Source organism: Neolamprologus multifasciatus, chromosome 4 (genome assembly GCF_963576455.1).
Source record: "Neolamprologus multifasciatus chromosome 4, fNeoMul1.2, whole genome shotgun sequence".
NCBI classification, from domain to species: domain Eukaryota; kingdom Metazoa; phylum Chordata; class Actinopteri; order Cichliformes; family Cichlidae; genus Neolamprologus; species Neolamprologus multifasciatus.
In genome coordinates, this window is record NC_140442.1 from 8,260,482 (window position 1) to 8,285,804 (window position 25,323).

The 25,323-nt window shown below is 39.3% G+C and overlaps 4 protein-coding genes across 5 annotated transcripts; 1 reads left to right on the plus strand and 3 right to left on the minus strand.

Annotated features, from left to right (window-relative positions):
- Nucleotides 1-1,070: 1,070 nt before the first annotated feature.
- cnp (2'',3''-cyclic nucleotide 3'' phosphodiesterase) lies at nt 1,071-5,793 on the minus strand. The gene is made up of 4 exons (XM_085158393.1): nt 5,657-5,793; nt 2,800-4,161; nt 2,560-2,684; nt 1,071-2,423 (listed from the first exon to the last, which is right to left on the minus strand). Exons 2-4 carry the CDS (start codon nt 4,121-4,123, stop codon nt 1,959-1,961), a joined length of 1,914 nt encoding a protein of 637 aa, XP_085014519.1. The 5' UTR covers nt 4,124-4,161; nt 5,657-5,793; the 3' UTR covers nt 1,071-1,958.
- A 1,486-nt stretch (nt 5,794-7,279) lies between these two features.
- Nucleotides 7,280-11,990, minus strand: odad4 (outer dynein arm docking complex subunit 4). Its single transcript, XM_085158395.1, has 11 exons — nt 11,379-11,990; nt 11,163-11,294; nt 10,898-11,051; nt 10,748-10,809; nt 9,638-9,788; nt 9,258-9,476; nt 8,962-9,169; nt 8,143-8,229; nt 7,844-8,040; nt 7,590-7,690; nt 7,280-7,497 (listed from the first exon to the last, which is right to left on the minus strand). The coding sequence occupies exons 1-11, from the start codon at nt 11,502-11,504 to the stop codon at nt 7,462-7,464; spliced, it is 1,473 nt and encodes a 490-aa protein (XP_085014521.1). The 5' UTR covers nt 11,505-11,990; the 3' UTR covers nt 7,280-7,461.
- A 116-nt stretch (nt 11,991-12,106) lies between these two features.
- dnajc7 (DnaJ (Hsp40) homolog, subfamily C, member 7) lies at nt 12,107-18,218 on the minus strand. The gene is made up of 14 exons (XM_085158394.1): nt 18,076-18,218; nt 17,255-17,343; nt 16,989-17,113; nt 16,548-16,661; nt 16,216-16,290; nt 15,966-16,084; nt 15,337-15,490; nt 15,037-15,201; nt 14,833-14,924; nt 14,607-14,680; nt 14,312-14,458; nt 13,813-13,965; nt 13,623-13,685; nt 12,107-13,506 (listed from the first exon to the last, which is right to left on the minus strand). Exons 1-14 carry the CDS (start codon nt 18,201-18,203, stop codon nt 13,469-13,471), a joined length of 1,536 nt encoding a protein of 511 aa, XP_085014520.1. The 5' UTR covers nt 18,204-18,218; the 3' UTR covers nt 12,107-13,468.
- nkiras2 (NFKB inhibitor interacting Ras-like 2) lies at nt 18,130-21,900 on the plus strand. 2 transcript variants are annotated; one of them, XM_085158396.1, is made up of 4 exons: nt 18,130-18,229; nt 18,670-18,792; nt 19,190-19,431; nt 20,401-21,900. In XM_085158396.1, the coding sequence occupies exons 2-4, from the start codon at nt 18,699-18,701 to the stop codon at nt 20,641-20,643; spliced, it is 579 nt and encodes a 192-aa protein (XP_085014522.1). In that variant the 5' UTR covers nt 18,130-18,229; nt 18,670-18,698; the 3' UTR covers nt 20,644-21,900. The 2 variants fall into 2 exon arrangements, with proteins under 2 accessions (XP_085014522.1, XP_085014523.1); XM_085158397.1 differs by lacking the exon at nt 18,130-18,229 and having other exon boundaries at nt 18,549-18,792.
- The last annotated feature ends 3,423 nt before the right edge of the window (nt 21,901-25,323 follow it).

Here is a 25,323-nt window from a genome sequence, read left to right on the forward strand (position 1 = left end):
AAACGTTTTTAGCCCACGTGCGCATCTTTCCTACATTACTGTCTTTATTGATGGATGTGTGAGTGGGCAGTTTTATTCATACTGCACTTGAAGATAATCAGACAATTAAATAATACATTTATAACCTTTTAAAATGTGAAGCATCGACAGAGATTAACCTTGCACAGGAAAAGCAGGCATAATTACTAGAAACAATAAGAGGAAAGATTTCCGGGAGTACTTGAAGCTATCAATAGTTTTCTCACAAACCTGGCAGAGAACGAAAACAGTGCGATCTTGCACTCCTGACGTTGATTGGTTGTCATTGTTCTTTATCTACCCTGAGCCAATGAGGAAATCACTTGATCCAACACACAACCAGCACATCCAGTCTTGCACAGAAAATGAACTAAGAGGTGAACTTTATGGCCGAGTTTACCCGTCCATGGTCAGTTATTTTTTAGCTCAAAAGGTGCAGTGAAGGGTAAGCAGACTTTAGATAGCGGCATGGAAAAAAAAAAAATCAATACACAGCTTCTGAGGGGGGGTGGAACCAGAAATAGCATTTGTATTGTAAGTATGCACAATATATTTAAAAAAAAAAATGGTGTAATAGAAGGATAAATGAAATATCACACTATTAGAACATGTTAACCATGTCAGCTTATAAATGCAGATTACATCCGAGCACTTGCTTCATCACGTGAAATACTTTTGGCAGCCATCACGTCTATGACGAAGTTTGAAACATGTTTATTGTGCCAGATTCTTGTGCAAGGTACACAAGATATACTTGTTCAGACTTGTTCAGACAAGTATTGCAATCCAATCTGTGATTGCAATGTTTCATATCTTCTTGCAGTATTTGCAAAGTATTAAAGCTAGTTGTTGAACGTTAAATGACAAGCTATTAATGGTTTGCAGGCAACAATTTACCACAAAAAAATAATAAATAAAAGTGTAGTGGCAGCATGGGGCAACCAACAGCGCCCTCTGCTGGAGTGCTCAACTACAAGCACACTGAGAGAACGACCATCTGGAGATAATGACTTTTTCAGATTGCATGCATGGAACCAGAGTAACCAGACAGATTACTGGAGCAAAGCATGTTCTTTTTATTAAGTGTACAAAACAAGTGCAAAAATAGTGATTCATAAGAGCGACACAAAGTAGGACTTGCCCTTCAGAAGGTTCCATCACAGGATACAAATTGTAATTCAATGCATGAAGTGCTTTTTGTAGAGGATGAATGAGTATCGCGCAGTACAAAAAAAGAAGAAAATTGCAACACATGGACTTTGATTCACAGCATTTGATAAGTACTAAGTGCAAGCTGCAGAAACAAAATGCCATCAGCATTCTCCCTCTCAAACTATGCACAGTGCAAAGATTTTTACTAGGAAGGTTCTCTAAAAATGACATTCAATCTAATACACTTATTCAAATACGTAACTTTGGCCCACATGTTATTGTCACCATTACTTCCTAGGCTGCGCAAACCCACAGAAATGACACTACTACGTCAAAGGAAACACCAGACAAATTCTGTTAAAGTGGCAGAGCTACTCTTAGCAGGTCAGTAATGTGTAAATACGTCATAGCATGCAATGAAAGTACCTAGTTTATCACAGCTGAGTATAGTGAGAAACACTGATGTAGACAGGAAATCTAGAAAGAAGTGATAAGTGGAGCTGAAGGAGGGCAGACTATGTAAAACTGCAGCTAACAAGACCTCAAACAGCCAGGTACTGCAACCTCTGGCACTGATCTGTAAAAGGAAATACTGAACCGTGTTAACAACAAGCCTAATGGGATTGAAGGCATCTTGGGTTGTGGTGCAAATCAATGGTAAAAAAGGCACACAACTTGTGGATTTAGGATGGCTATAAGTGAAACCCCAAACTAACACACAAACTTTGCACAGAAGAAGCCCAAGTTTAATTCCAGTCATCCTAGCTCATACATCCCATGTTTGCCATTTACAAGATCACACACTTTGGCTTCTTTTTCTTCTCGTCTTTTTTGGTCAGCTCAGGTTCCTTGTGCCCGTAGAAGCTGGAGAAGCAGGCCGGTGCACTAATTGGCTCTCTGAGGTTGAGCAGCCACTTTCCTGTACCGTAATAGGTCAGCGTGCCGAGCTCCATCTCTTCAACTTGCTCCCCCTGCTGGCCTTCCTGCTGCAGGGTCAAGATTTCCAGCAGATCGACGCCCGTCTGAACGTGCTCGACACCCTCTGCGCAGCCCAGAGTGACATGGGCGCGGCTTCCCAGAGGCAGTGAGGCAGCTGCGGGGACCGACTCTGCCTGCTTTTCAGCATCAGCATCAGCTGGCCACAACTGAAGCTGTTCCTCAGTGAGAGACACTCTGGCACCAAATGTGCGAGGGGTTACAAAGAGGGCACTAAGTGACAGATCGAAGATGGAACCATAGGAATCTTTTACAGCCTAGAGAAGAGGAAATACAAAAAAAAAAAAAAAAGATCAAATTAAATGAAATTATGGTTAGTATTCAATGTTAGTTCAGCAATTACAAGTAAATGAATAATGCTTTCATTTTTGGGAAAATTGAATTATTTCTTGCCTGTTTCTCTGCATAATCTTTGGCACCCTCAGCTTTTCCATAGTTACAGAATTTCGTAGTGCAATGGAGAATTCCTGTTGGTTGAAAGTACTGCTCAAGGTCCACCTCCTCAGCTTTTCCTGAAACTGTTTATTACAAAAAAAAAAAAAAAAAAAAAAAAAAAAAAGGAAAAGAAAGAAATAAGTTTTCACCCATAATTAAGCAAGTTCAGTTCCTTGGTAATAAAAATTAGACACTCACAGTCAATCAAATGTTTCTTGAAGGCCTCCAAGGTGTCCAGTGTTTTCAGGAAGTCCATTGACGTGCATTTAATCTTGTCCTGGATAGAAGACAGAAGGAACCAGCCAAAGTAAAGAGGAAGGGACACTTCTTCAAGGGGTCCTTTCATGGCTGCCAGATGGGCTTCCTCTAGGCCACGCTTGGTCTTCTTGGTCAGCTGTCCAAGATCTCTGTTCCATTCAGTTTTTGGCTCCAAGAAGATAGCGACAAGATTGTTCTCCTCTGCAATCTCTCCTAGGCGGGCCAGGCGATCCTGGGTGTGGTTGGTGTCGTCTACCACTATCAGCACAGAGGAAGCGTTTCCGTCTGTGCAACGAGCAACTACAGCTTCATCCAGTGCCTTGTAGCCCTCTGCATTAGATTCTGGTTTTTCAGGTTTAACACCGTGGTCATCAGCACTGATGACGATGCAGTGGTCTTTGTAGGTGTCGGCTATGGCACGTGCCAAAAAGGTTTTACCGCTCCCTGGAAGGCCTCTAAGGACAACAAGGGTACGAGAGATTCGGAGGGCATCTTTGGTCTGCTCCTGTTCTAAAAAGGCAAAAGACAGAGAGCCAGAGGCTGGGACGATATCCTCTTCTTTTTGAGGCTCCGACTCAGGTCTCACATTTCCAACTTCTGCTGAAGCCTCAGTGTTTAGCATTTCAGCTTCTGAAGAAGCGTCAGACACCACAGTCTCTTCTGGTTTGGCTTCTTCCTTCTCCTTAGGCTTAGCTCCGGAGTCACCTTTGGCCTCAGTATCCATTGCTTTTTGCAGTTCTCCCACAGACTCAGCTTGTTCCTTCTCTTTTGGGCCCAGTGGCTGTGTATCTACTGGCTGCTGTGTCATGGACGAGTCAGGTAATGTTTGCACTTTTATTTCTGGAACAGATTCGGCTGCTTTCTCTGGCGCTGGTTCAGGGGCGCTCTCTGCCAGGGGCGTTTGCAAAGCCAAAGATTCTGGGTTGTTCTCTGGCTGCTGTTCAGAGATTTTCTTTTCAGATGACTCTTCTGGTTGCTGTGACGCTGCTGCGCCAGGCACTGAGTCTGCATCAGCTTTTTCTGTGGGATCTTTTCCCTCAGGCATCGCCACCTTGTCTGTCACACTCAGCGCCTCCATTTCTTTCACGACCTCGCTTTCCTGACCATGTACTGCCATCTTCCCAGTCGCTTCCTCAGCAGCTGGTGACTTCTCAAGTGCTGTGGATTCCACTGGCGTCTCCACAGCTGCTTTTTCCACTGCAGTCTCCGCTTGCTGTGGAGTCTCTGACGCACCTAAAACCTCACCACTCTTCTCAGTATCCATTTCTGGTTCAAAGTCCAACTTTAAACACCACCATGTACCTTAAACATACAATCAGAAGAAAAAAACGTTTTATCAATTTACTGAATTCAGGAAAGGCTCATTAAGGATATTAAATTCATTTATAACTTTTGAAACTGCTCTAGCACATTAGCCTAAATTAAAAATTTAAGACCAGGTTACATTTTGGGATTTCCAGAAGTGTATCAGACAGAAATATCATCAATTCCAGTTAAAACAAACAAAAAACACCCCACTTTAACTACAACTGATGATGCAAATGTGCAGCAAACATTTTTTTTTTTAAAAAAAAAGGAACTCTTAGTCTTTTTTTTCCCCATAACTGTCACTTCTGAAGTCTTTTGATGGTCATCAATTTAAACAGTGCTGCAAGAATTGCAATCAGAATGTCTTAAGGGGAAGTTACACAATATTGAAGATTTGCAGAGGCTGTATTCTACTCCTCTCCCCTAAATCAGTAACACACACACTATTTTACATCGGCAGAAGGTGGGTAGAAAAAAAAATTCTGGCATGCAAATAACTTGAGCTTTAATGTTCATTTTTGGAGACTGAGGGGGTTTTGCAGCTTTGTGCACATAGAAGAAGTGAAAGAAAAATGCCGTCTTCTTCTCCTCCCCCTTTTACGTGAATTCCTATTCATCTGGTAAAACCACAAAAATCTCCAGTTCACTGGTAAATTGAGGGAAAGCACTGTATTAAAACCTTGCATATGCGCCACAGCTTGCCAGCAAAAAACAAGACAAAGGGCAATAAAGAAAATGGGGCATCGCGGAAGTGTAGTTACTTCATAGTGTAACCGTATGGCAAGCTCTCTGACCAAATATTAAAGCGTTGCTAAACGTTGGATTTAACAGATAGGGTGAAACTACGACGTGTCATTGGGGAGAAGGGGGAAGCTCTCACGAAACAATGTGGCAACAAAGGCAAGCTGGCCGTCGTTAATCCCGGTGTTTTCCAGTTTAGAAAACAAAAAGAAGAAGAAAACCCCTAAATTCACAGCAATCGAAATCAAAGACACAAAGAGGGGCAACAAGAACATAAAAAAAAATGGGTTCGTCTTTATCTCAGACACAATAATCAGTAAACGACGATGATTCTCATTTTGTTGATTAAATAAAGTTTGAATTACATTAAAGACACCACGCTAACTGTATTTCTTTTAACCAAATCTATGAGATAGCCTCCAGAGAACCTTAAATACCGTTTTAAACAGAGGAAATCGATGCAGTTCGGCGATTAGCCTGCATTTTACTATCAGCACATTGTGGCTAGGCGGGGAGTGGCGTGCACCTACCGTTAGCAGCCCAGACAAAACCAATTTAATCTGGCAGTCAGTAGAAATTAGCTGGACCATTACCAGGCGCAGCGCCACGACTCGACAACTTTAACACACAGGGTGTAAACAAGCCGATGCGTGTTACTGGGCCAACTTATTTTTAAGGTAGTTCGTGAAAACAAAAGCGTTGAAGCACGCAGTTCAAAAGAGTTTTGTTCGCTAAAACGTCCGCTTACCAGTTATGTCGCCGCTGTGGAGCTGGTCGTGGCTGCCGCTGACCACGCGTTTCTCTCTGAATACAATGACAACGCAATCCTGAGCACAGACGGGTACCCGCCCCACTCTTCAAGGGGTGGAAGGCGGAAAAAAAAAAAAAAAAAAAAAGTAAATCCCGGGAACGCGCATCTGGGCGTGGTCAAGGACACGCCCCTATAGACCGGAAGTCTTTTGTGGAAGCTGTACCTTTAATCTAATCTTTATTTTATCGGTTATTTTTCTTTTTTCCAGTGTATTTGCATTGATTTCAGGAGAAGCTCGTGAATGGAACTAAAACTACAGAGAAAATAATATTAATAGATGCTGATATTAACATAATAGTGCATCTGCTGTTTAATTAGTTTTACTCCCCATTTTATAAAATGAATGGCAGTTAAAATATTAATGACAATTAGAACCTTGCAGACATCATATTTTAATCTATAGCAGTTATATAGACTTTAATATATCTCTTGTAATTCCTATTTTTTATTTGATACCTCATTTGTAGTTTCTTATCCAATTTGTTACAGCTCTCTGTTCCATTTTACGTATATTTTGTTCACATTGGGTCAGTGGAAAAGCCATTGTTTAAACCTGTACACAATGCAAAGTTGACAGTAAGGCTGAATCTCACTTTGCAAAGTATTATGTTTTCAGGCACAAATACTTTTGTCCTAATCATGAATAAAGATGTTTATAAAGCATATCCTCCTTTTAACCTACCCTCAGACTAAATTAAATTATACAGATATCAACAACAGTATAAGTAAAAGAAAGGGAAGTCATTTTCCGTTGTCACAACCACTACCAAACAAAAGTCACACAAGAGTCACAGAGTCAAGAGAGGGAAAAAAAAAAAGATATCCAAATTTTAAAAAGGCAAACAGGTTTCTAGTATATCTTAGTTTGCATATACAGGTAATATTATGCAAACATTTTATGTGGTTAAAATTCAAAGGGCACTACACACACTGCCACTCATATCACAACAATCGTGTTTCAGTAAAAAAAAAAAAGTTTGCATAAACACTTGGGTACGTGACAGTAACACTTCTCTTTAATGAAAAACAACATCTTATTAAAACTTCAGTAAAATAAAGGTTCTGTGAAGAAACTATGAACTGTAAGCAGGCTGTGTTTCTATCAATGGGAAATTTGCAAGAAGCAGTCATCTGTTTGCAAATCACACAGTGCACGCCTTGTAATAGAGGTACTAGGAAGGTGAAATAAGGAAGTCCTCTATAATAAGTTAATCTCTATATATGGAAGCTCTAAGGTAATACTGATTAATGGGACTTAATGGTTGCCAGGTTGCAGTATTTATATCAGTAAACAGAACTTTGTATATCAAGTGACACATTTTCCAGATAACAAAAAGATGGGCTCAGCAATTACATCATGACTGTACCTGAATATATTCATTTAAAAAAAGAAGAGTTTTTCAGAACTACTGTAATTCTGCATAAGCTTTAAGAATGATAGCTTTTGTAAAAATGCTACAGAAAATGTTGGTATGCATTGTTCTTCTGAACATCCAAAATTCAAGTTTTAAGCATCTCCCATAAACACTTTTTATTCCTATGAGAAACACAACGAATCACTGTTCATAAAAATGATATATTTAACTACTCTGAATATGATCTTCTCATTTGATTAAGTTACTGCTTTATTGCTGTGTTCCATATAGGTGTGTAAATGAACGTGCACACACACACAAAATGAGTTGAACACTAAATGAGTCTTTCTTCTTCTTTTCCTCAACCATTCTGACTGAAGGGGTTCCTCATTGTGTTAGGTGTTGCTTTGCTTCATGAAGGGCCTGAAAACAAATGAGAAATGTCAGGACTGAAAAAAATGATAACTTAAGTGAAAAGGAAAACAAAAGAATGTATACAACAAAGAAGCACGAACCTTCTCAATAGCATCCATGGCAGAATCATCTTCTAGAAGTTTGGCATAGGACAAAGCTCTTTCAAAGTGGGTGACACAAGATGCATAGTTTCCAAGCTTCACTGATATAAAAGAGTAAACTGGGATCAGGTTAAAGAACTGTGCAACAGTATGACTGATTCAAACACTTTGTGGTTTAAGAAGTAAAGTATTAAAGTTGCGTGTCTCTGTTTTGTTAATATAAAGTGATGCATCATAAATAAATAACCAATTACATTCGGACTGCGCAACCAAAACATTGGCATTCAACTGCCACTTCTTATCGCCGATTCCATCAGCAGCAGCTACTGAACGGACGCCATAATCTCGAGCTTCTTCGTGGTGATCGAGCTTCAGGTAACACAAACCGATCTCATGTAACAACCATGTCTTCTCCAAATCACTGCAAACCAGCGGAAGCTTCTTTTCCCAGCTTATAAACAAAACGGAATAAAAAGGATTAAATAAATGTGTCCGAAATAAGCATAGTTTTTGGATGAATTCAAGTGCAGGTATTATTTGATTATTTACTTACACTTGAATGGCCTCTGCAAACTCTTCATTTCGAACATAGACTCTGCCGATGTTGTCCAGAGCTCTGGACAGTGCTCCTGGGAGCTTGCTGTAGGTAAAAAAAATGATTTCTTAATGCTTAATAATAATAATAATAATAGTGATTAAAAAATATTTATAGGAACCTTTCAAGACACTCAGGGACACATAACTGTATGCATAAAAAAATGGAAAAATTGTAGAATTAAAATTCAATAATACAGAATCAAAGAGAATAGGCGAGCTTAAAAGGATGTATTTTAATGCTGGTTTTGATAATAGGAAGAAAATCAATATTGTGAGTGTGCTACAGGAGAGATTTCTAAAGATGAGAGGTCCACTGTTCTGTTCCGATGTTGCTCTCCGATGCATCCATCGGAGTATGAATGTGTGTGTGAATGTTACTTAGAAAGCACTTAGAAAAATGTGCTTGTGCGAATGGGTGTGAATGGGTTAATGTACAAGTTGTGTACAGCGCTTTGAGTGCTCAGAAAGAGTAGAAAAGCGCTATATAAGAACCAGTCCATTTACCATTACCACTCGACTGAAAGCTCTAAAATCCATGGTAGTCAGACGAGTAGGTGGTATAGTGAGAGAAAAAGAGGAGGAGGATCTCAAGGTATAGCAAGGAGTAGCAATGTGCAGAAGACCAGAGAGATAAGGTTGTGCAGGATTATGGAGAGACTTGAAAGTAAGAAGCTAAATCTTAAAATGAGGTTTTGGTCTATGAAGAAGTTTGTGTGGTGGATTTAATCTCTCGTCCAAATATGTAGTTTTACTCCTATTCTGCCTTTCTTCTCACCACTGTTTGGCCAACTCCAGGTCTTTCTGATGATGCTCCAATGCTTTGTCCATGTTTCCCAGGTCAACCAAAGCATTGCCAATGCAACTGTGCAAGGTGCCCAAAACCTCTTTTTTATTAGGAACCTCTTTCTCAGACCACCTCTGCACCATCTTCATGACTTCTTCTGCCTTCTTCAGAGTACCTTCTGCATTTCCGGACATAAACTCTGAGATGACAAAAAGGACAGTGAGAATTTTTAAACTGAAAGTAAACGAGAGAATCAAGGTCCACGTTTATCCAGAATGCTATCTTGCCTCTGTCAATTTCATCCAGGCTTTTCAGCAGAAACCCAGAAGAGAGTGCGCTATTACGGCGCTTTGTACATTTCTGTTGCATGAACTTCTGCCTCATTTCTTGTGCAGAAGTAGGCTTCTCCTGGTGCCAAAATTCAGTGCAAGTGTCAAGGTAAGACAGACATCTCTGAATGATGTCCTTCACCTTCTCCCCACTCTTTGTTGTACCTTCTATCAAGTCTGCAAATCATTACACAACAGCTATTAATATTATTCAACAAGAATGAAACAGATATAGTTGGGGTTTTTTTAAAATAAACATTTTGAACAGTAAATGCTAGGTGACAGTTAGGTACATAGAAACATACAGTGTGTGTAAATTTGAACAAATAGCAAAGTACCTTCATCTTTCATCAGATTTTCTAGATATTTCTTGTCACTATAAAAGTCGCCCAGAAGTTGTTTGGTTGTCTTTTCACTCTTAGGGGTTTTCTCAGTCTTCTGTTTTTTCTCCTTTGTGAGATTCTGGATAGCTGCAATTGGTTTGGCCCTCTTAACATTTCAGAAACATAACATAACACTGTGCATCAGAAGACAGGTCAGGCTAAACATTGCATACAGAAAACTGCAGGGTTTTTTGGGGGATTGAGACAAGACACATAATTGAAGCAATGACTCAGCCTTGTTCTACAGAATACATACAGGTGGTGATAGGATTTAAGTGTGCATGGATTTAACTGTTTATGTTACATTTTCAGTCTCTTTCAGTGGGAGAAATGTTTCATTGTTCATCCAAGTGACTTCTTCAGACATGGATTTACCTACCTGGATGATTGAGCATGCATCAAGACAACTGTTCATTGGATTCATAGCAAGAGGGAAGAAATATTTCTATTGTCCAGCAGTTTTGATATACAGCGAGCTGTAGTGCCTTCCTGCAACAAATCCTGGCTAAATGACAAATACTGTCATTTTTATTGTTATTCCCCTTGTACCATTAGAACAGCTCTGCCTCTAAGTGTGCATGTTAAATACACTGCTCAAATAAAAATTAAGGGAACTTGTATCAGGAGAAAGGCTGTTAAAGAGAGCTGCACCAGTATTTTTTTCCTTGGTGCAAGGAGGAACAGGAGGAGCACAGCCCTACAAAAAAAACCTCCAGCAGGCTAGTCATTCATGCTGCTCTGACCAAACTGCTCCACACTCTAGCAACTGTGTTGGGAGACAAAGAAAAAGTCATTGCAATGGCACGTTGAATAGATGTGCCATCCTAGAGACACATCTAGTTTCATCCTAGTTACCAGCTGCAAAGACTTTTGGAGGTTTCCTTGGTCTTATCTCTCCAATGCACCAAAGCACGATTCACATTGGTTTAAGCATCCCAGCTGGTAAGATGATGTCCCTTAAGTTTAACTGAGTTTGTGCTGTACTGTGATAATTGTGACTTACCTCAGTGGGGTTGTTTTTATTATTATTATTATTTACTGAAGATATATGCACCGAAGACTCACCTCACCACCTATGTTGAGAAATGACAGGTCTCCTTTAATCTCCAATTTCACATCGGAAGGACCTAAAAGATGGCAAAGAACAAGTGGTTCATATTTTAGGTAAGACAAGGAGATGTGAGATGATTGCAACACTATTAACAAGACACTTACTGCCAACAGAGTTTTCTATGGCCTCCTGTGCTTTCTGGATACCCAGTCTGAACTCCTGCATTTGTGGACGTAGTTTATGGCCTCTGTGGTAAAACACCAGGGCAAATTCAAATTCTCCCATGTAGTATAAAGCTTCTGCCTTCAGGTACAAACCCTAAAATGGTGATTAAAAAAAAAAAATGTATACAATAGGCACTGAACCTTTAGCGGGGATATAAAGATACATTTCACTCATTTTCTGTCATGACAGCAGAAAAACATTTACCTCAAAAAACGAGTTGTCTGTTTTAAGTGAAGCTTCTGCATCTCTCAAAGCCTTGTCAAACCCTCCCATCTTCAGGTAACACCTGGACCGAGCAACAAAGCACTGCTTGTCACTAGGCTTTAAAGCCAGTGCCTAAACAAAGAAAAGAAGTGAGCGATTTCTAGAGTGCTTAAAAAAAAAATCAGAGAAAAGGTAACGACGACATTTAACACTTACCTCTGTGAAGCTGTCTATAGCTTTTTTATACTCTCCTGCCTGGTACATCCATTTCCCATCGGCCATTAAAGTTGCGAATAAGCCCTTAGATTGCTGGTCTTCGAGGTCTGCGTCGATGTTTGCCATTTTTGGCCACTTTTAACCTTTCTTTCCTTCAACTTGAAGCCAATTTAACTCGTATAAACTTTAGCCCAACACGTCGATCAACGTTTAGCTGGTATCCTAGCAACACCAACAAACGAATCGCGAGGAAGCAGCGCCCTCTGCTGCCCATTTCCTGCAGTACACCAACCTCCACGCTTTTTTCTTAAAATTCCGAAACAAAACAAAGATATAAACCTATTTTAGAACCCTCTTTATGACTCTGTGATATTTTCCCCACTCTGTGGTTCACATTTTAATCACTCCAGTTCTTTTTTGGCAACTTAAAATATTTTTAAAGTTTTAATTTCTGCTGCCCTCTTGGTCAGATCTCTTTTGAAAAAGACATTTTTAATGTCCGTGAGATTTTACTAGAACAAATAAGACATATAAAAGTCACTTTCCCAATAACTGTTTGCAGCTCTATTCATGAGATACATCATTCTTTTCTGGCAAATACAGGACATCACTTTTTTGGCATGATACCAGATTGCAGGACTCACTCCCACAGCAATCTGTAAAACCACACGGTATCTTTAAGCAATACTTCTAAACTAATGAGTCCAAACAAAAGAAAGATATCGATCTAGGGGAAACCCAGAGGAGGCCAACTTTATTGTCATGGCTGGTACTTTTCCAGGGAAAAGAGTGGATGGTCTCACCATAAAGAGCAAAAACAATCAGAGCAAAATGAGGACACTCTTCATACTCAAGTGCACCAATGGACTAATGGGGAAATGATTAAACATTCCTACGTTTCAATCATCACACAGCACCTGAACATTTTGGACAACAGCAAACAGATTTCACTTTATGTGGAGCAATAAAGTTGTCACTTTTGCTCGATGCCTCCACCTTACATTGAATAAAATTAGACAGCTTCAATGTCAAATAACCTCTACTGTATACTGTAATCTATTTGAGCTTAAAATGCCATGCAGATCTAGCAAACCAATCATCTTCCTGAGTTTTTTTGGTTATTTTTTTTCCCAACGTAGTGTTCATGGTGGGTGCCTCTTTCAATCTTAGGAGAAGAGCATCTTCATCTTACGCTGACATTTATATCAGACAGCAAATTTACAATAAATATACATTATGACGATAAAAAAATGGAAATAAAGAAACTCAACTATTATCACAAATCAACACTTTACATTCCAGTAAAATGTACAATGCAGCAATCTGTGAATGGCAACATCAAATGTGAAACAGCAGAAGGGACGGGGACTTTGCTGACAACAAAACCAGCATGGCCGTCTCCTCTGCCGTCTTTCTAGTGTGCTTCGGCTGAATTACATGCGTAGGTCTAGACTCCAGCTGTTGTCAACTTAAAAAAGAAGATTGAGTGCTCCCAAAGGCTTATGACAAGGAGGCAGTTTTCAGTGCGAATTCGTAGCAGCCAACTGTCTGTGTGACAGATTCGTCAAAAAAAAAACAAACAAAAACAAAACGGGGATGGTGCAGCTTGCTCAGTGATTTCCATCACAAATCACTGAGCAAGTTATTAACTGTCATGCAGAGAATACCCCCCCTCAGCAGTAAGTTGAGATGAGCAGGATAATAGCTTGCTCGAGAGTTTTCCCCAGGATGGCACTTCCTGCATGGATCCCTAAAAGCTCTAATATAATAGCTGTGCAATCTTTCCTATTTGAAAAATCCAGACTATTTGGACCAGTGTTGTTAGCCATTACTGACTTTCAAGTTTGTTTAATTCTGGAAGGAAGAAAACTAAATCCAAAACCAGTAAAACTACCAACTCAGTTTGAGCCAACTTGGTGTCCTTTGCTAGACGGGCATTTGCTGCATTGGGTTGCATTCATTCAGTCAATGGCATATACAAGAAACTGACTTGCAAATCAGTCAGTTATTAAATACAGATGATGGGTTGTGGGGTTGACATTGTTGGAAAGTCCTGATGTAGTAACTGTTTAGGTAGTCGACTCTTCCAATTAACCAAACTGGAAGAAGAAATTTCCAGGTCCAGATGCTGAAAATAATAAAAACAAACCCATTAGCGCATTTAGGGTATTCTCAGATTGTGGGACTCCTTCCAAATGGCTGGCAGAGGGACAGATTTTTACTTTCAAACAGAACATATGTTACCTTCGAAACTAAAACCCCCTGGACCTCCAAAGAATGCCTTGAAAATGTTGTTGGCATCAAAATCTGGAAAGAAAGAAAACACAAGAAGCGACATGAACACAGAACTATCTGGCTGAATTTTCTATCCACGTATCATTTCAATCTGATCATCCTTGAGACCTCACACACTGAAGCCGACCCATATGCTCACCTCCCATGTTCATGCCGTCATCCTCTAGATCCTGTCCGGTGTCGTAGCGAGACTTTTTCTTTGCGTCAGAAAGCACGCTGAAAGCTTCGCCCACTTCCTTAAACTTCTTTTCCTCTTCCTTCTGTACCTCAGCACTAGCTCCACTGTGACGGTCTTAAGGGAGGGAGGGAAAATGAAAGCAGTATTATATTTGGTAATTTAACTCAAAGTCCTTCTAGAAGCAAATCTCACAGCTCAGCTGCCATACCAAAAATCACCCATGTCACTTATTTAGGCAGTTATTTTGAAGGATTATCTAAACTGATTTTCATTTCAAATGTCTGAATAAAGATAAGATTTAAAAAAAACCAAAAAAACAGTTCCCTAAAATAATGTTTTAAAATATCTTTTTTCACTGGAAATTATATGGCCATATTTGCTGCAGAAAAACTTCCCCCTACAATTCAGGACTCTTCATTGATGTGATGTTTAGTTCTCTTTCTGCGTAGAAATCAAGCACCTGGGTGATGTAAAAGTGCCCGTTTGCGGTAAGCTTTCTTGATCTCCTCTTCTGTTGCGTTCTTATCCACCCCGAGGATTTTGTAGTAATCTTTCCGTTTGCTTTTCTTCAGTTCCAGCTGGGCATTCTTCAGGAGTTGCTTGTGTTCTATGTAATAAAGCACACAGGATGTAGATTAGTAAGCATTGCATTAAAAAAGTTATGTAATGTCTCTAAAGTGGCAACTTAATACTAGTCCAAAGGTGCCAATATGTGGAAAAGGAGCACTGTGAGGTGCTAATATCTCTGCCCCCACCTTTTGTCTTCTCTGTCTGGTAAACCTTTTCATAGTCCCGCACTGCCTCTTCGTACTGCTCTGTGTCCATGTAGCTGCAGGACACCGAGCACAAGTCTTTCAGTCAATTCATTACTCAATTTGAACTATAAAATACAAAAAAAAGTGAAGCTTCTGCTTAAAGAAACCAAATGACATACAAGTTGGTCTGTCTACTAGCAACAAAGTAACACAATCTTCGGCATACCACTGTGCTCTCCTTAAATAGGCCTTGATGTAGGTCTCATCCAGTTTGATGGCCTTCGTGCAGTCTTCAATGGCCTGTTCTAGTTTCTTGAGCTTTCAAAGAAAATGTGAACATGTGAGGCAAAGAGATAGGAAAAGGTAGTGACCTGTGGTGTCTGTATGCCTACAATTGACATATTTTAATGAAACCAATTTTATGTCTTACCTTTGATCCGACTGTAGCTCTATTACAGTACAGCTTGGCATTTGTCTTGATGTTATTAGGGTCTATTGTTAGTGCCTCAGAGTACAGCTCACATGCTGCCTCATAGTTTCCCTCCTTGAATGCCTTGTTTCCTTCCTCCTTCTTGGCTTTTAGCGCTTTGGCATTCTGGGTACAAAATTCATACAGCAGCTTTAAAAACTCCTCTGAGCTAACTGAAACCTCAAGCAGACTGGTGAAGGAGATTTTTTCCCCTCTTGCTAAATTTAAAGCAGTGCAACTGTTAGCTACTGAGTTACTCACTCTGCACGCAAGCCGAGCCTTGTCGTGGTCAGGAGCCATACGCAGGGCCTGGACAAAGAACTGCACAGCCTTATCAATGCAGTCCTCATAGTATAGACAAAGACCACGCACGTACAGAGCGTCCGCGTTAGTGGAGTCCATTCGAAGAATATCACTGGATTAAAAACAGATAATTACAGGCAAAGTGCAATTAAAAAGAGTAAATCACATTAAAAATGTACTGTTACACCATCTTCAAAGGAGAAGTTCATTTCTGAAAACTCAACTGTTTAATGTATTACAGACAACCTAGTAAAGATCAGAAGAGTCAAATCATGACAATCACTGTTCAGAACATATAGTAAGCACTACACATAAACACAACAAGGAATCTTCAGGTTCAAGGCAAACTGGAGTGATTAAATTTAAGGATTAAATTTAAGGATCCATGCCCTTTTCATCCTGACTGTTCTTCAACCTGCATGGAAATCACTGCTTGCACATTTCAGTGGCCCTGTCTGATAAAGGCATACTGTTTTGTTGTACTTCATGTTAGGGCAACTACACACCTCAGTGACTTTTCCCACGTTATATCCCTTTGACAATAATGTCAAAAAAATAAATAAATCTTTTCAAGTGTGCATTCTTACCTGGCTACAGACTGAGCCTCGGGGTATCGCCCCAGCAGGGCTAAACACTCTGCTTTTAGTATCTTGAACTTGTGACAAGCGGAGGCAGAATCCAAGGCACGGTCCATGCAAAAGACAACCTAAACACAAGCAGATACCTGCAGTACGTGATGCTTGACTTGGTAGGTATTTATGACATAATACACCTCACAAATAACACACACACACAAAACAAAAAAACAACTAAAACTGTATCTAATGAGTAGCTTACCATCCTGAAATCTCTCTTCTCAAATCCAATCTCTGCCATTCTCTCATATTCAAGGATAGATTCTGCATTCTTCAGCTGCCAAAGGAATTTATGGTATTCAGTAACCATCAGGAAGAACTTCAGTGCTTTTCAGAAAATGCTAGTCTCTTGAGTGCCATGCTTATTAAATCCAGGTCAGAATAAGTACAAGTGATTGTGAGCTACTACTACTGGATTTCCATTCAAACCTTTTTTTGCTCTTTATTTTCACTGGCTTGGCCACAGCCAATTTAATAGTGGATAATCATGTCCAAGTTGTTAGGTCACGCTCTCTGCAACTGAGGCCAACTCACCTCCTGCTGGGCCTGGCTGTTGTCTGACTCCAGCTCTAGAACTCTCTGGAAACAACGGCTGGCAGCCATAGCATTCCCAAGCAACAGGTGGCACTTGCCCTCTCGCAGATGGCCCTGTAAGTAAAAGATTTATAGTTCACAGCCTAAAGTGATAATACCCTGTAATGACCAACCTCATTAAAAACATATGACTGCCTCTAAAATATTTATCTGTTATGTAATATATTACTAGACTACAACCAACAACAGTGCTTGAGCTTATGTGTTTATTGGCCTTGTAATACTACAGACATAGACCACTGGTGACAGTCAAGTCTATGTAAAAATCTGTATTGCTCTAAAGCCATTGCTTGTTAGAAATATTTACAAAGGACAATTCTCACTACTATATATATATATATATATATATATATATGAAATTTCTTTAATTCCTCAACCCACCTTGATGAAGGTGTTGTCTAGTCGTACTGCTTGCTGGCAATCCTCTAGAGCGTCTCTATACCGGCACAACATCATTAGTGTCGCTGCCCGATTTCCATAGTAACTTGCATTCTTTGGGCACATATCTGTTATGTTAAATTAAGAAAATTTTATTAATATTCTACCAGAGACATGTTGGATGCAAATGTTAAATTCTCGTCCACATGAGAAATTAGCATAGCTTCTATCCACAGAAATATATACTGAAATTGTTTAGAAAGAATTACCAATGGCCTTGGTGTAATAATTGAATGCTTCTGCATAATCCTTCTTGACATAAAAAGCATTGCCTTGTTCTTTGAAGCTCTCTGCTTCCCTGTGTAGAAATGGGCAGAAAGACAGAAATCAAATAAAGCTTGCAGGCAAATCTAAAACAAGTGAGAAGAGAAAAACACATGACAGGTGGTAAGATAAGTAGAGGTAGACTTGCTGAATTGTTTCTTGACTAGAGGTAGGTAATTACTTTTTTTCATATTTATGTTTTTGAGTAAAGAAAGAATGACACAATGTGCATTTGACAGTTTGCTGGACTGAGTTAGCTAAACATAGAACAAGTCAAACTAGCAGGACAGAGTGCATGTATTCCCAGCCAACACGCAGCAATGAGACGGAGCCAGGAACATATGACACCATCCTGAAGGGCTACTGCCGTTACTTTTTTTGGAGGCCTGTCATACTTCACATCACGAACACTCATTAACTGAATGGTGCCATTAAGTAATTAGCCAGCTTTGGTCATTTCTGGGATGTGAAAGCAAAACTCTAACTCCAATCAACTTTTACACTTAACGATTAACCACCAACTTACATATGTTACTGTGAACGAAACCCAGAAATCCAACACAAGGGCTAGCTAAAGTGGAAGGCAACCGAGCTAGATGCTTTCCAGGGCCAAATTTAGCTAAACTGTTAGCGGTAGCGCGCTGGTAAGCTCTCATGTTGCGACAAGAAAATTAACACGACGGGGGCTTTTGAGCACACATATCAATAAAAGACTTTGATATACGCGTTTTTCATTCGCTGACAACACAGCTGTAATTTCCACCACCTTTCTAATTCTTCATCGCTGAGCAGTTCCATGTCAGGGTCCATGTTCACAGCATCACAGCTCTCCGTCGCCATTTTGCCGTCAATGAGAAAGGCGGGGCTACATACTGCAGTCGTTACGTACAACATAAACAGGAAGTAGCACATTTGGGAAGGTAAGCGTTTTCTCAAGCGAAATTATGGCAATTAGCAAACAAATGTCGGCAAAATAACCAGAAGTATCAGCGTGTGTATTTTTTAAGACACGTTTTACTGGAATTTGTCATATACAGGCAACATTAATGGCTGGTTTTGTGATATAGTGGTTTTGTGTCTTCCCGAAGCTAATGCTAAGCTATTTTTTGTACAAACGTCTCCAAATTAGCTACCGTTTGCGACGCAAAAACTTAAAATAACTATGTCAGATAAAAGGGTTTGTTTTTTTTTGCCAGTGGGCTCTTCTAACTTGTAAGTTAGCTAGTGTGCATAGTAGCACAGTTTATCTACAAAGGAAACCAAATAAGGCGTACTGTGTTGCTGTGTTTTGCATTGTTTCTAAGTAATGGCTTTGATCAATTGGGTAGTTTTTGCTTTTTGCTTCTTCTGTCCTAAACAGATTTTCAGACTGGAGAGTGAGAAACCGTCATGGGTAAAAGCTGTAAAGTGGTGGTTTGTGGTCAAGCCGCAGTAGGAAAAACGGCTGTGTTAGAACAACTACTGTATGCCAATCATGTTGCAGGTATGTCGCTTCCCTACATTAACATATATTACCTCAATGAGTCAAATGACGTATGGTCAATGTGGTTTATCCCCGAGTGGTCGCAGCAAAGCATAATATAATTTGTTGTCGACTTGCAGTAGTGTTGATGTTATTGAGTGAGTATTCTCTCTGTCGTCCATTAGTTATTTATAACTGATGTGACAGTATGTAATCGTAACTGAAATCGTGATTAAAACGTATCAAAATCGATTTGGTGCTATAAAAAGTTTAAATGAATTAACTCAACGCTTGGTGAGTTAACAGTATATAACAGTTGTATTAAAAGTTTATAACATCTAAGACTCGCATGTTGTCATCTTAATATTTGTGCAGCATATCACATCATTTGTGTTCACCTTTGTTTATTTCCTGGTAGGTTCAGAGCCAATGGAGACCCTTGAGGATATCTATATTGGCTCCATAGAAACTGACCGTGGCACACGAGAGCAGGTGCGCTTCTATGACACCCGTGGACTCCGGGATGGCATGGAGTTTCCCCGACATTACTACACTTTTGCTGATGGCTTCGTACTAGTCTACAGCATTGATAGTAAAGAGTCCTTTAAACGAATGGAGGCCCTTAAGAAAGACATTGATCGCCACAGAGACAAGAAAGAGGTAAGCAGTAAATACAATTAATGTGTATAGTGAGGGCATGGGTTTTGATTGGTACACCTCACAGTTACTTGTTCTGTTCTAGTAATTTCAGAATAGAAGAAGTTGTGTTTATTATAAACCTCATAAATATTCTGCTCAAAGTGTGGCTCATCTAATATATGTGATATCTAATATATCACTATTTTTTAATAAATAGATATACAAAAAAAGGTTTAGAATAGGTGGTGTAGTGATTAGCATGGTTGCTTCACAGTAAGGAGGTCTTAGGGTTTAATCCACCAGCCTTTCTGTGTGACTGTCTGCCCATCTTTGCTCTGGTTCTTTCTGGGTTGTCTAGTTTCCCACAGTCCAAGAACATGCATGAGTTAGGTTAATTGGTGATTCTAAATTGCCATTATGTGTAAATGTGAGTGTGACTGGTTGTTTATCTCTCTATTTGCCTTGCGTTAAACTGAGGGCCTGTCCAGGCTGTCCCCTAAATTGGATAAGGGAAAGAAAATGGATGGATAAAAACAGTACAATATAGAATACATAAAGCTGCAGAATATTCTGCACCAGTATGCAGAATGCATTGTTATTTAATATTGTAACATTAGTTGTCAGGCTTTAGTCATTGTTGTAGCCTTGCTTTGGGGGTCATGTTTCATTAATGTGCACTTAAAGAGGGATGCCAAGCCTTTGTAAATTCATGACACAGCAGTTTGAGAGCTTTTTGGGTCTGATACAGGTCTCTGGGATATTAAAGAAGCAAGCAAGCCAGAGATGCCAGATATTGATTCATCCGCCCTATGTCCTGGGATGATATTTCTAAATTATTAATATGAATATTGTTTCCTCCCAGTCATATTTAATTCTCACCAGACAATCTGCTGTATCTGAAGCCACAGCAGCTGTCGTGAAGCACACAACTCCAATGTGAAGAGTTGTAGAGTGACTAATGTGAAACTAACTTGATAATCTGATCTATAGGTAACCATTGTTGTGCTGGGTAATAAACTGGACAAGCAGGAAGAGAGGAGAGTTGACTTGAACGTGGCCCAGAATTGGGCGAAGAATGAGAAGGTGCGTCTGTGGGAGGTGTCTGTAGTGGACCGACGTACACTCATTGAACCCTTTGTCTACCTCGCCAGCAAAATGACCCAGCCACAGAGCAAGTCCACTTTCCCTCTCAGCCGCAATAAGAATAAGGGCAGTGGTTCAACAGATAGCTAAAATATCCGAAACAGCTTTTGAAAGGGGAGGCATGTTAAAGGGAACCCTGTTTTATTAAAACATATATATTTTATCAACATGAAGGATTGACTTAGTAAAAATTTGAGGCGGAGAAATTATGTTGAGAAGGAAGGCAGGATGATTGTATGGATCTTTGTAAACAGCGAGCACTTTTAATATTAGTAAAACACCTACATTTCATATTTGTTAAAAACAAAATTCTTAACTAATTATGATTTTTGTAAATTCTTTATGTCTCTGTCATCTGTATCTGTATCACATTTCCCGTTCTCAAATAATTCCCATTTTTTCCAGGTAGAAAAATGTTCAAACTGTTTCACCTGCATTGATAAACATGTGCGATAGACTGTGCGATTTAGAGCTACATACTGTAGCGCTTGATCTACTGACAATCATCATTTTGATCTCAGTTTATATTTGAGATTTATATCAGAGATTTAAGCTATCATAGTCACTTGAGGCTCACTGTAATGATGACGAAGGACCTTACACATAGTTTGTACACTGGCTACTATTTTTTTTCTTTCGGTAAACCTGTGCACTAAATGTATACACATACTGAACCAAAAATGGCAGCAGTTTCAAATGTTACCCAATAACTGCATCACACAAATGCTGAATATCATATTGGAAAAGGAATGATGACTGAAGGGGTTTCATAGATGCATTATTTATATTGTACATAAACTGTCCTGTCTGTTGATGTGGAGATTTGTTACACCTTACACGTTTGTTGCTGAGATTTGCTGTTTACTATTGTCACGTGAATCACTCAGATTCTTTATCACGTTTAGCTTTCTGTACGGGTGTGACGAGTCTGACTACAAGATGGTCAGATGATATTTCAATGTTTCTGCAGGCTGAAGTGCTACTTTTTCTTGTTGCATGTAAAAGAGAACACTCAATTTAGTTAAATTCCATTTCAATGTCAACACGATTCATTCGTCACTGATGAAATCAGTGTATTGGTTTTTTTTTTCTTCTGAGGTGTAAAGTAGAACCTATCACTGGACTGGTGTAGCATGAAGTCATGTATGAGCAGTTTTTAATGTTAGTTTCACTAAAATGGGGAAATGTGAAAATTTGTCAGTTCCAGGGTCTGTCAACACTATATCATGCAGCTTTTTTTTCTTGTGAAGATTAACCTTTCTGTATAAATATCCTGAAAATGTGCTTTTTTGAGATGTTTGCATGTTTTGTAAACAGATTAAAGCCTTTGACTGTGCCTAATTAGAATTTGTGGTTGTGGGTTAGGTAATTCAACATAGAACAAGTGTCATTCTATTTTTCTGTTTGCTATTTTCTGCACTGTTCTTCTTATTTCTACTTTTCTATTTACAAAATTGTGTCAGTAAGATGTAAAACTCAAAAAACAGAAGCTGGAATTGAAGACTGAAGATTTAATCAGATTTAGAAATTTTGAGTAAAACCAACCTCTGCTGTCACTTATTTTATTGCAGTAGGTCTCTGATCTTGTGGTTAAACAGGATCTTCACATGATTTTGTAAAAGGACCCTACTTTCATTTGACTTTCAACTGAAGCTAATCGATTATCACAAGTCACATCTGATATCAGTTAAAACATGTTTGTTGTCTTCACATGCTTGAAAATAGACTCATGGCATTTGAAGGACCATGAGTGATGTGGGTGGCCCTCCACAACAGTCCCAGTTTCTCATGTGGCCCCTTAGGAAAATTAATTGCCCACGCCTTTAAGATGTTTCACCTCTAATTGGAGTCCTTTAGGTTACATGAGTGTGGGTTGAAACGCCTCTCAAGAGTGCCTTAGAGCTGGTGGACTTAAATGTGGGTGACAGGGTGGGTCAATGATTATCAAGATGGGAGATGGGAGGTGAGTCTGCTTGGAGAAGCTTAAAAAATGCAGCTCCCTTCAACTCAAGCACTTAAGACCACCACGACTTGCATGAATGAGAACCTACATAGACCAACGTACCATTGAAACCAGTGACTATGCAGTCATTGATTGAAACATACACACTGAAATAGGGGAATTTGGTGCCCTCCAGTGGTCACTGTAAGGAACTGTAGAATAGAATAGAATAATCCTTTAATTGTCCCACAAGGGGAAATTTGGTTGTAACAGCAGCCAGAAAAACACATATACAAACAAACAGTACACAGAACAGAAACATACACAATTTTTTTTTAACATCACACTAGGATCTATATACATCTGGACATACTGGAATCCACATCATAGAGTCAAGTTTGTCCAGCACAATAAAAACAAAAAGCAGCAATTGATTTTCTACAGTTATGTTCTGAACTATGTGAATAGATTGAGACAGGATTTGCACTTTAGCCTATAACCAAAAACTATAGTACGTGGCAAACACTTTTGTTTACTGAAGACAGACATTGTTTTTTAAAGGCGGTTTTTGTCTATGTGAGGCACAAAGTTTTCTGCCGATGTAATAATAATAATAATAATAATGGATTGGATTTATATAGCGCTTTTCAAGGCACCCAAAGCGCTTTACAATGCCACTATTCATTCACTCTCGCATTCACACACTGGTGGTAAATCAATAAATTCCTCTCTGTGTTTCATGGGAGGGTTTCTGGTTAAGTCCATGAGTTTTGAACTTGTCTCAGTACACAACATAAGCGGGTGTTAAATCAAACAACCAATGTGATTGACGTACAGATTTTTAGGAGTTGGAGACATTTTTAATTGGCCACACTAACATAATTTAGATATAAGAATTGCTTTTAATACTTGGATGAGTTTTCTCCTTTGAGAGGCTCTGCCAGGCCTTTACTGCAGCCACCTTTAGTTTATGGGTCTTTTTGTATTCAGTTTTCCATCTATTAACCAAAAATCAAGCTCTGTTGGGACTGACTGACTGAGCTATTAAAGAGTATTCCATTTCTTCACCTTGAGAAACTCTTGGGCTGCATTTGCATTTCACTTTGGGTCACTATCCATTTGCTTCATGAAACACTGATCAGTTTTAAGTATTTGGCCAAATCTGGATAAAGAGTGTAGGCGTGTAGACTTCAGGATAACATCCTTAATAAATACTAGTGAAGTGGTTCTATTGGCAGCCATATATAACGTTGCCAGCATACATTGCCTCAAGTTGAATGATAATGGAGTATGCTTCGGATCATCAGCTGTTTCTCTCCGTCTTCATATTTTTCTCTTCCCATCATTGTAATACAAATTCTTATTGTTTTCTTATTGTCCAAAGATTTTTTTCCCCCAGATCTCTACAAAGTCTTTTAGATGCTTTCCGGAAAAGTCAAATTTGGTCCTCTTGCCAGTGGAAATAAATCTGTCACAATGCACTTTAGTGTCCTCCTGTGGTCTCTCTGGTCTGTTTGTGTATCTGAGCCGGGCAGTGCATTCACCTCTCTGATAGCTTTTTTTTTTCAGCCTAATTGCACCGATTTCTCTTTGGGCATCATTTTTAAAATTACAATGAATATGATAAAATAAAAATTCAACACTGTGACTCAACTGAAAACATTATGTCTCTTTCATTTGTCATGAAGGTCAGGAAACTGCTTGTAGGTCAATTGCCCAATTAAGTCTGACCCCCATCCAGGAATAATATTTTAATTTACTACTGTCCATGCTGGGTAGCATGGACAATAATGACTACTGGTTCATTGCCCTGACATTTCACCAAAACCAACATGCAGTAGATTTTGATCTGCAATTTCACAGCTAAAACAAGTTAAAGATAAAAAATGTTACTGGAACATGAATTATTTTTGTTCCATTCATCTGTTGTTTAGAAGTTTTAGCAGAAACAATGTCAGTTAGACAGGGTCTGGAAATTTCAGCAAAGGAAATGATCTGCCGGCTCCAAACAGGCATGTTGACTGGAAAGGTTAATGCAAGATAATGAGAAAACCTCAAGTGGAACATTTAAGAAATTATATTACACTCACCTTAGTTTCCCCCTGAGGGTGTTATCATGTACCATCTCATTTCAATCATGTTCTTTTTAATGGCCTAGAATTGATCCAGTGCAATAATGTTACTGCACTCAAAATGGTTCAGTGACTGTACCATACATTTGGGCGATGACAGTACACAATGGTGTTAATTTTCATGCCCCTAAGCTCAAAAAGCGAGGAAGAGATTTCTGTAAAATGCCAATATGTTTTCTTGTCAAAGGCTCTCTGTGTAATAGCTCAGTGGCTGTATTGACCCGCATAAAAGACAGAAAAAGAGAGAGAAAAAAAGATTTTAACAAGACAAATTCTAAAACATTGACTGTGGAAGGATTGATTTGTCACTTGCTTGGGTGATTTATGAACGTTCTTCCTCCTTTTGACAACACTAACCTCAAAAGGGAAGATTTTTACTTGCTAGTCACAGTCACAGGGCAACAAGGCAATGCAATGCCATTGACTCTTTTACTGATGCATGATAGTGTGACTCATGATTGCGGCTGAGCATCCAGCTCTCACGGGGACCCATAAAATAGATAACATTTTAAATTTCGTTGTCTTTTCAAAGGAAAAACAAAAAAAAACTACTTCCACTATGGACGCTGCCGCACTGATGCTCTTTTCATTTTCACCGTCATGAAACACCAGGGTAACAAAACAATTCCACACAGCAGTAAACACGAGCAGTTTATGTATCAGTGCCACCTTTATTCTCTGAGCTACTGACCTTCT

Bases quoted from the DNA above. Each gene is read 5' to 3' on its own strand.
- cnp (XM_085158393.1), bottom strand. From the start codon at position 4,123: ATGGATACTGAGAAGAGTGGTGAGGTTTTAGGTGCGTCAGAGACTCCA. The intron at 2,685-2,799 runs GTGAGTGTCTAA...TGTAATAAACAG, and splicing joins CAAGAAACATTTGATTGACT to TTTCAGGAAAAGCTGAGGAG. The intron at 2,424-2,559 runs GCAAGAAATAAT...CCTCTTCTCTAG, and splicing joins AAGATTATGCAGAGAAACAG to GCTGTAAAAGATTCCTATGG.
- odad4 (XM_085158395.1), bottom strand. From the start codon at position 11,504: ATGGCAAACATCGACGCAGACCTCGAAGACCAGCAATCTAAGGGCTTA. The intron at 9,789-10,747 runs GTGAGTCTTCGG...TGAAATGTTAAG, and splicing joins TTCTCAACATAGGTGGTGAG to AGGGCCAAACCAATTGCAGC. The intron at 9,170-9,257 runs GCAAGATAGCAT...TTGTCATCTCAG, and splicing joins CCTGGATGAAATTGACAGAG to AGTTTATGTCCGGAAATGCA.
- dnajc7 (XM_085158394.1), bottom strand. From the start codon at position 18,203: ATGTTGTACGTAACGACTGCAGTATGTAGCCCCGCCTTTCTCATTGAC. The intron at 16,662-16,988 runs GTGGGTTGAGGA...TTTTACTTACAG, and splicing joins TAGACAACACCTTCATCAAG to GGCCATCTGCGAGAGGGCAA. The intron at 16,291-16,547 runs GTGAGTTGGCCT...TTCCTTTGGCAG, and splicing joins ACAGCCAGGCCCAGCAGGAG to CTGAAGAATGCAGAATCTAT.
- nkiras2 (XM_085158396.1), top strand. From the start codon at position 18,699: ATGGGTAAAAGCTGTAAAGTGGTGGTTTGTGGTCAAGCCGCAGTAGGA. The intron at 18,793-19,189 runs GTATGTCGCTTC...ATTTCCTGGTAG, and splicing joins GTATGCCAATCATGTTGCAG to GTTCAGAGCCAATGGAGACC. The intron at 19,432-20,400 runs GTAAGCAGTAAA...TCTGATCTATAG, and splicing joins GCCACAGAGACAAGAAAGAG to GTAACCATTGTTGTGCTGGG.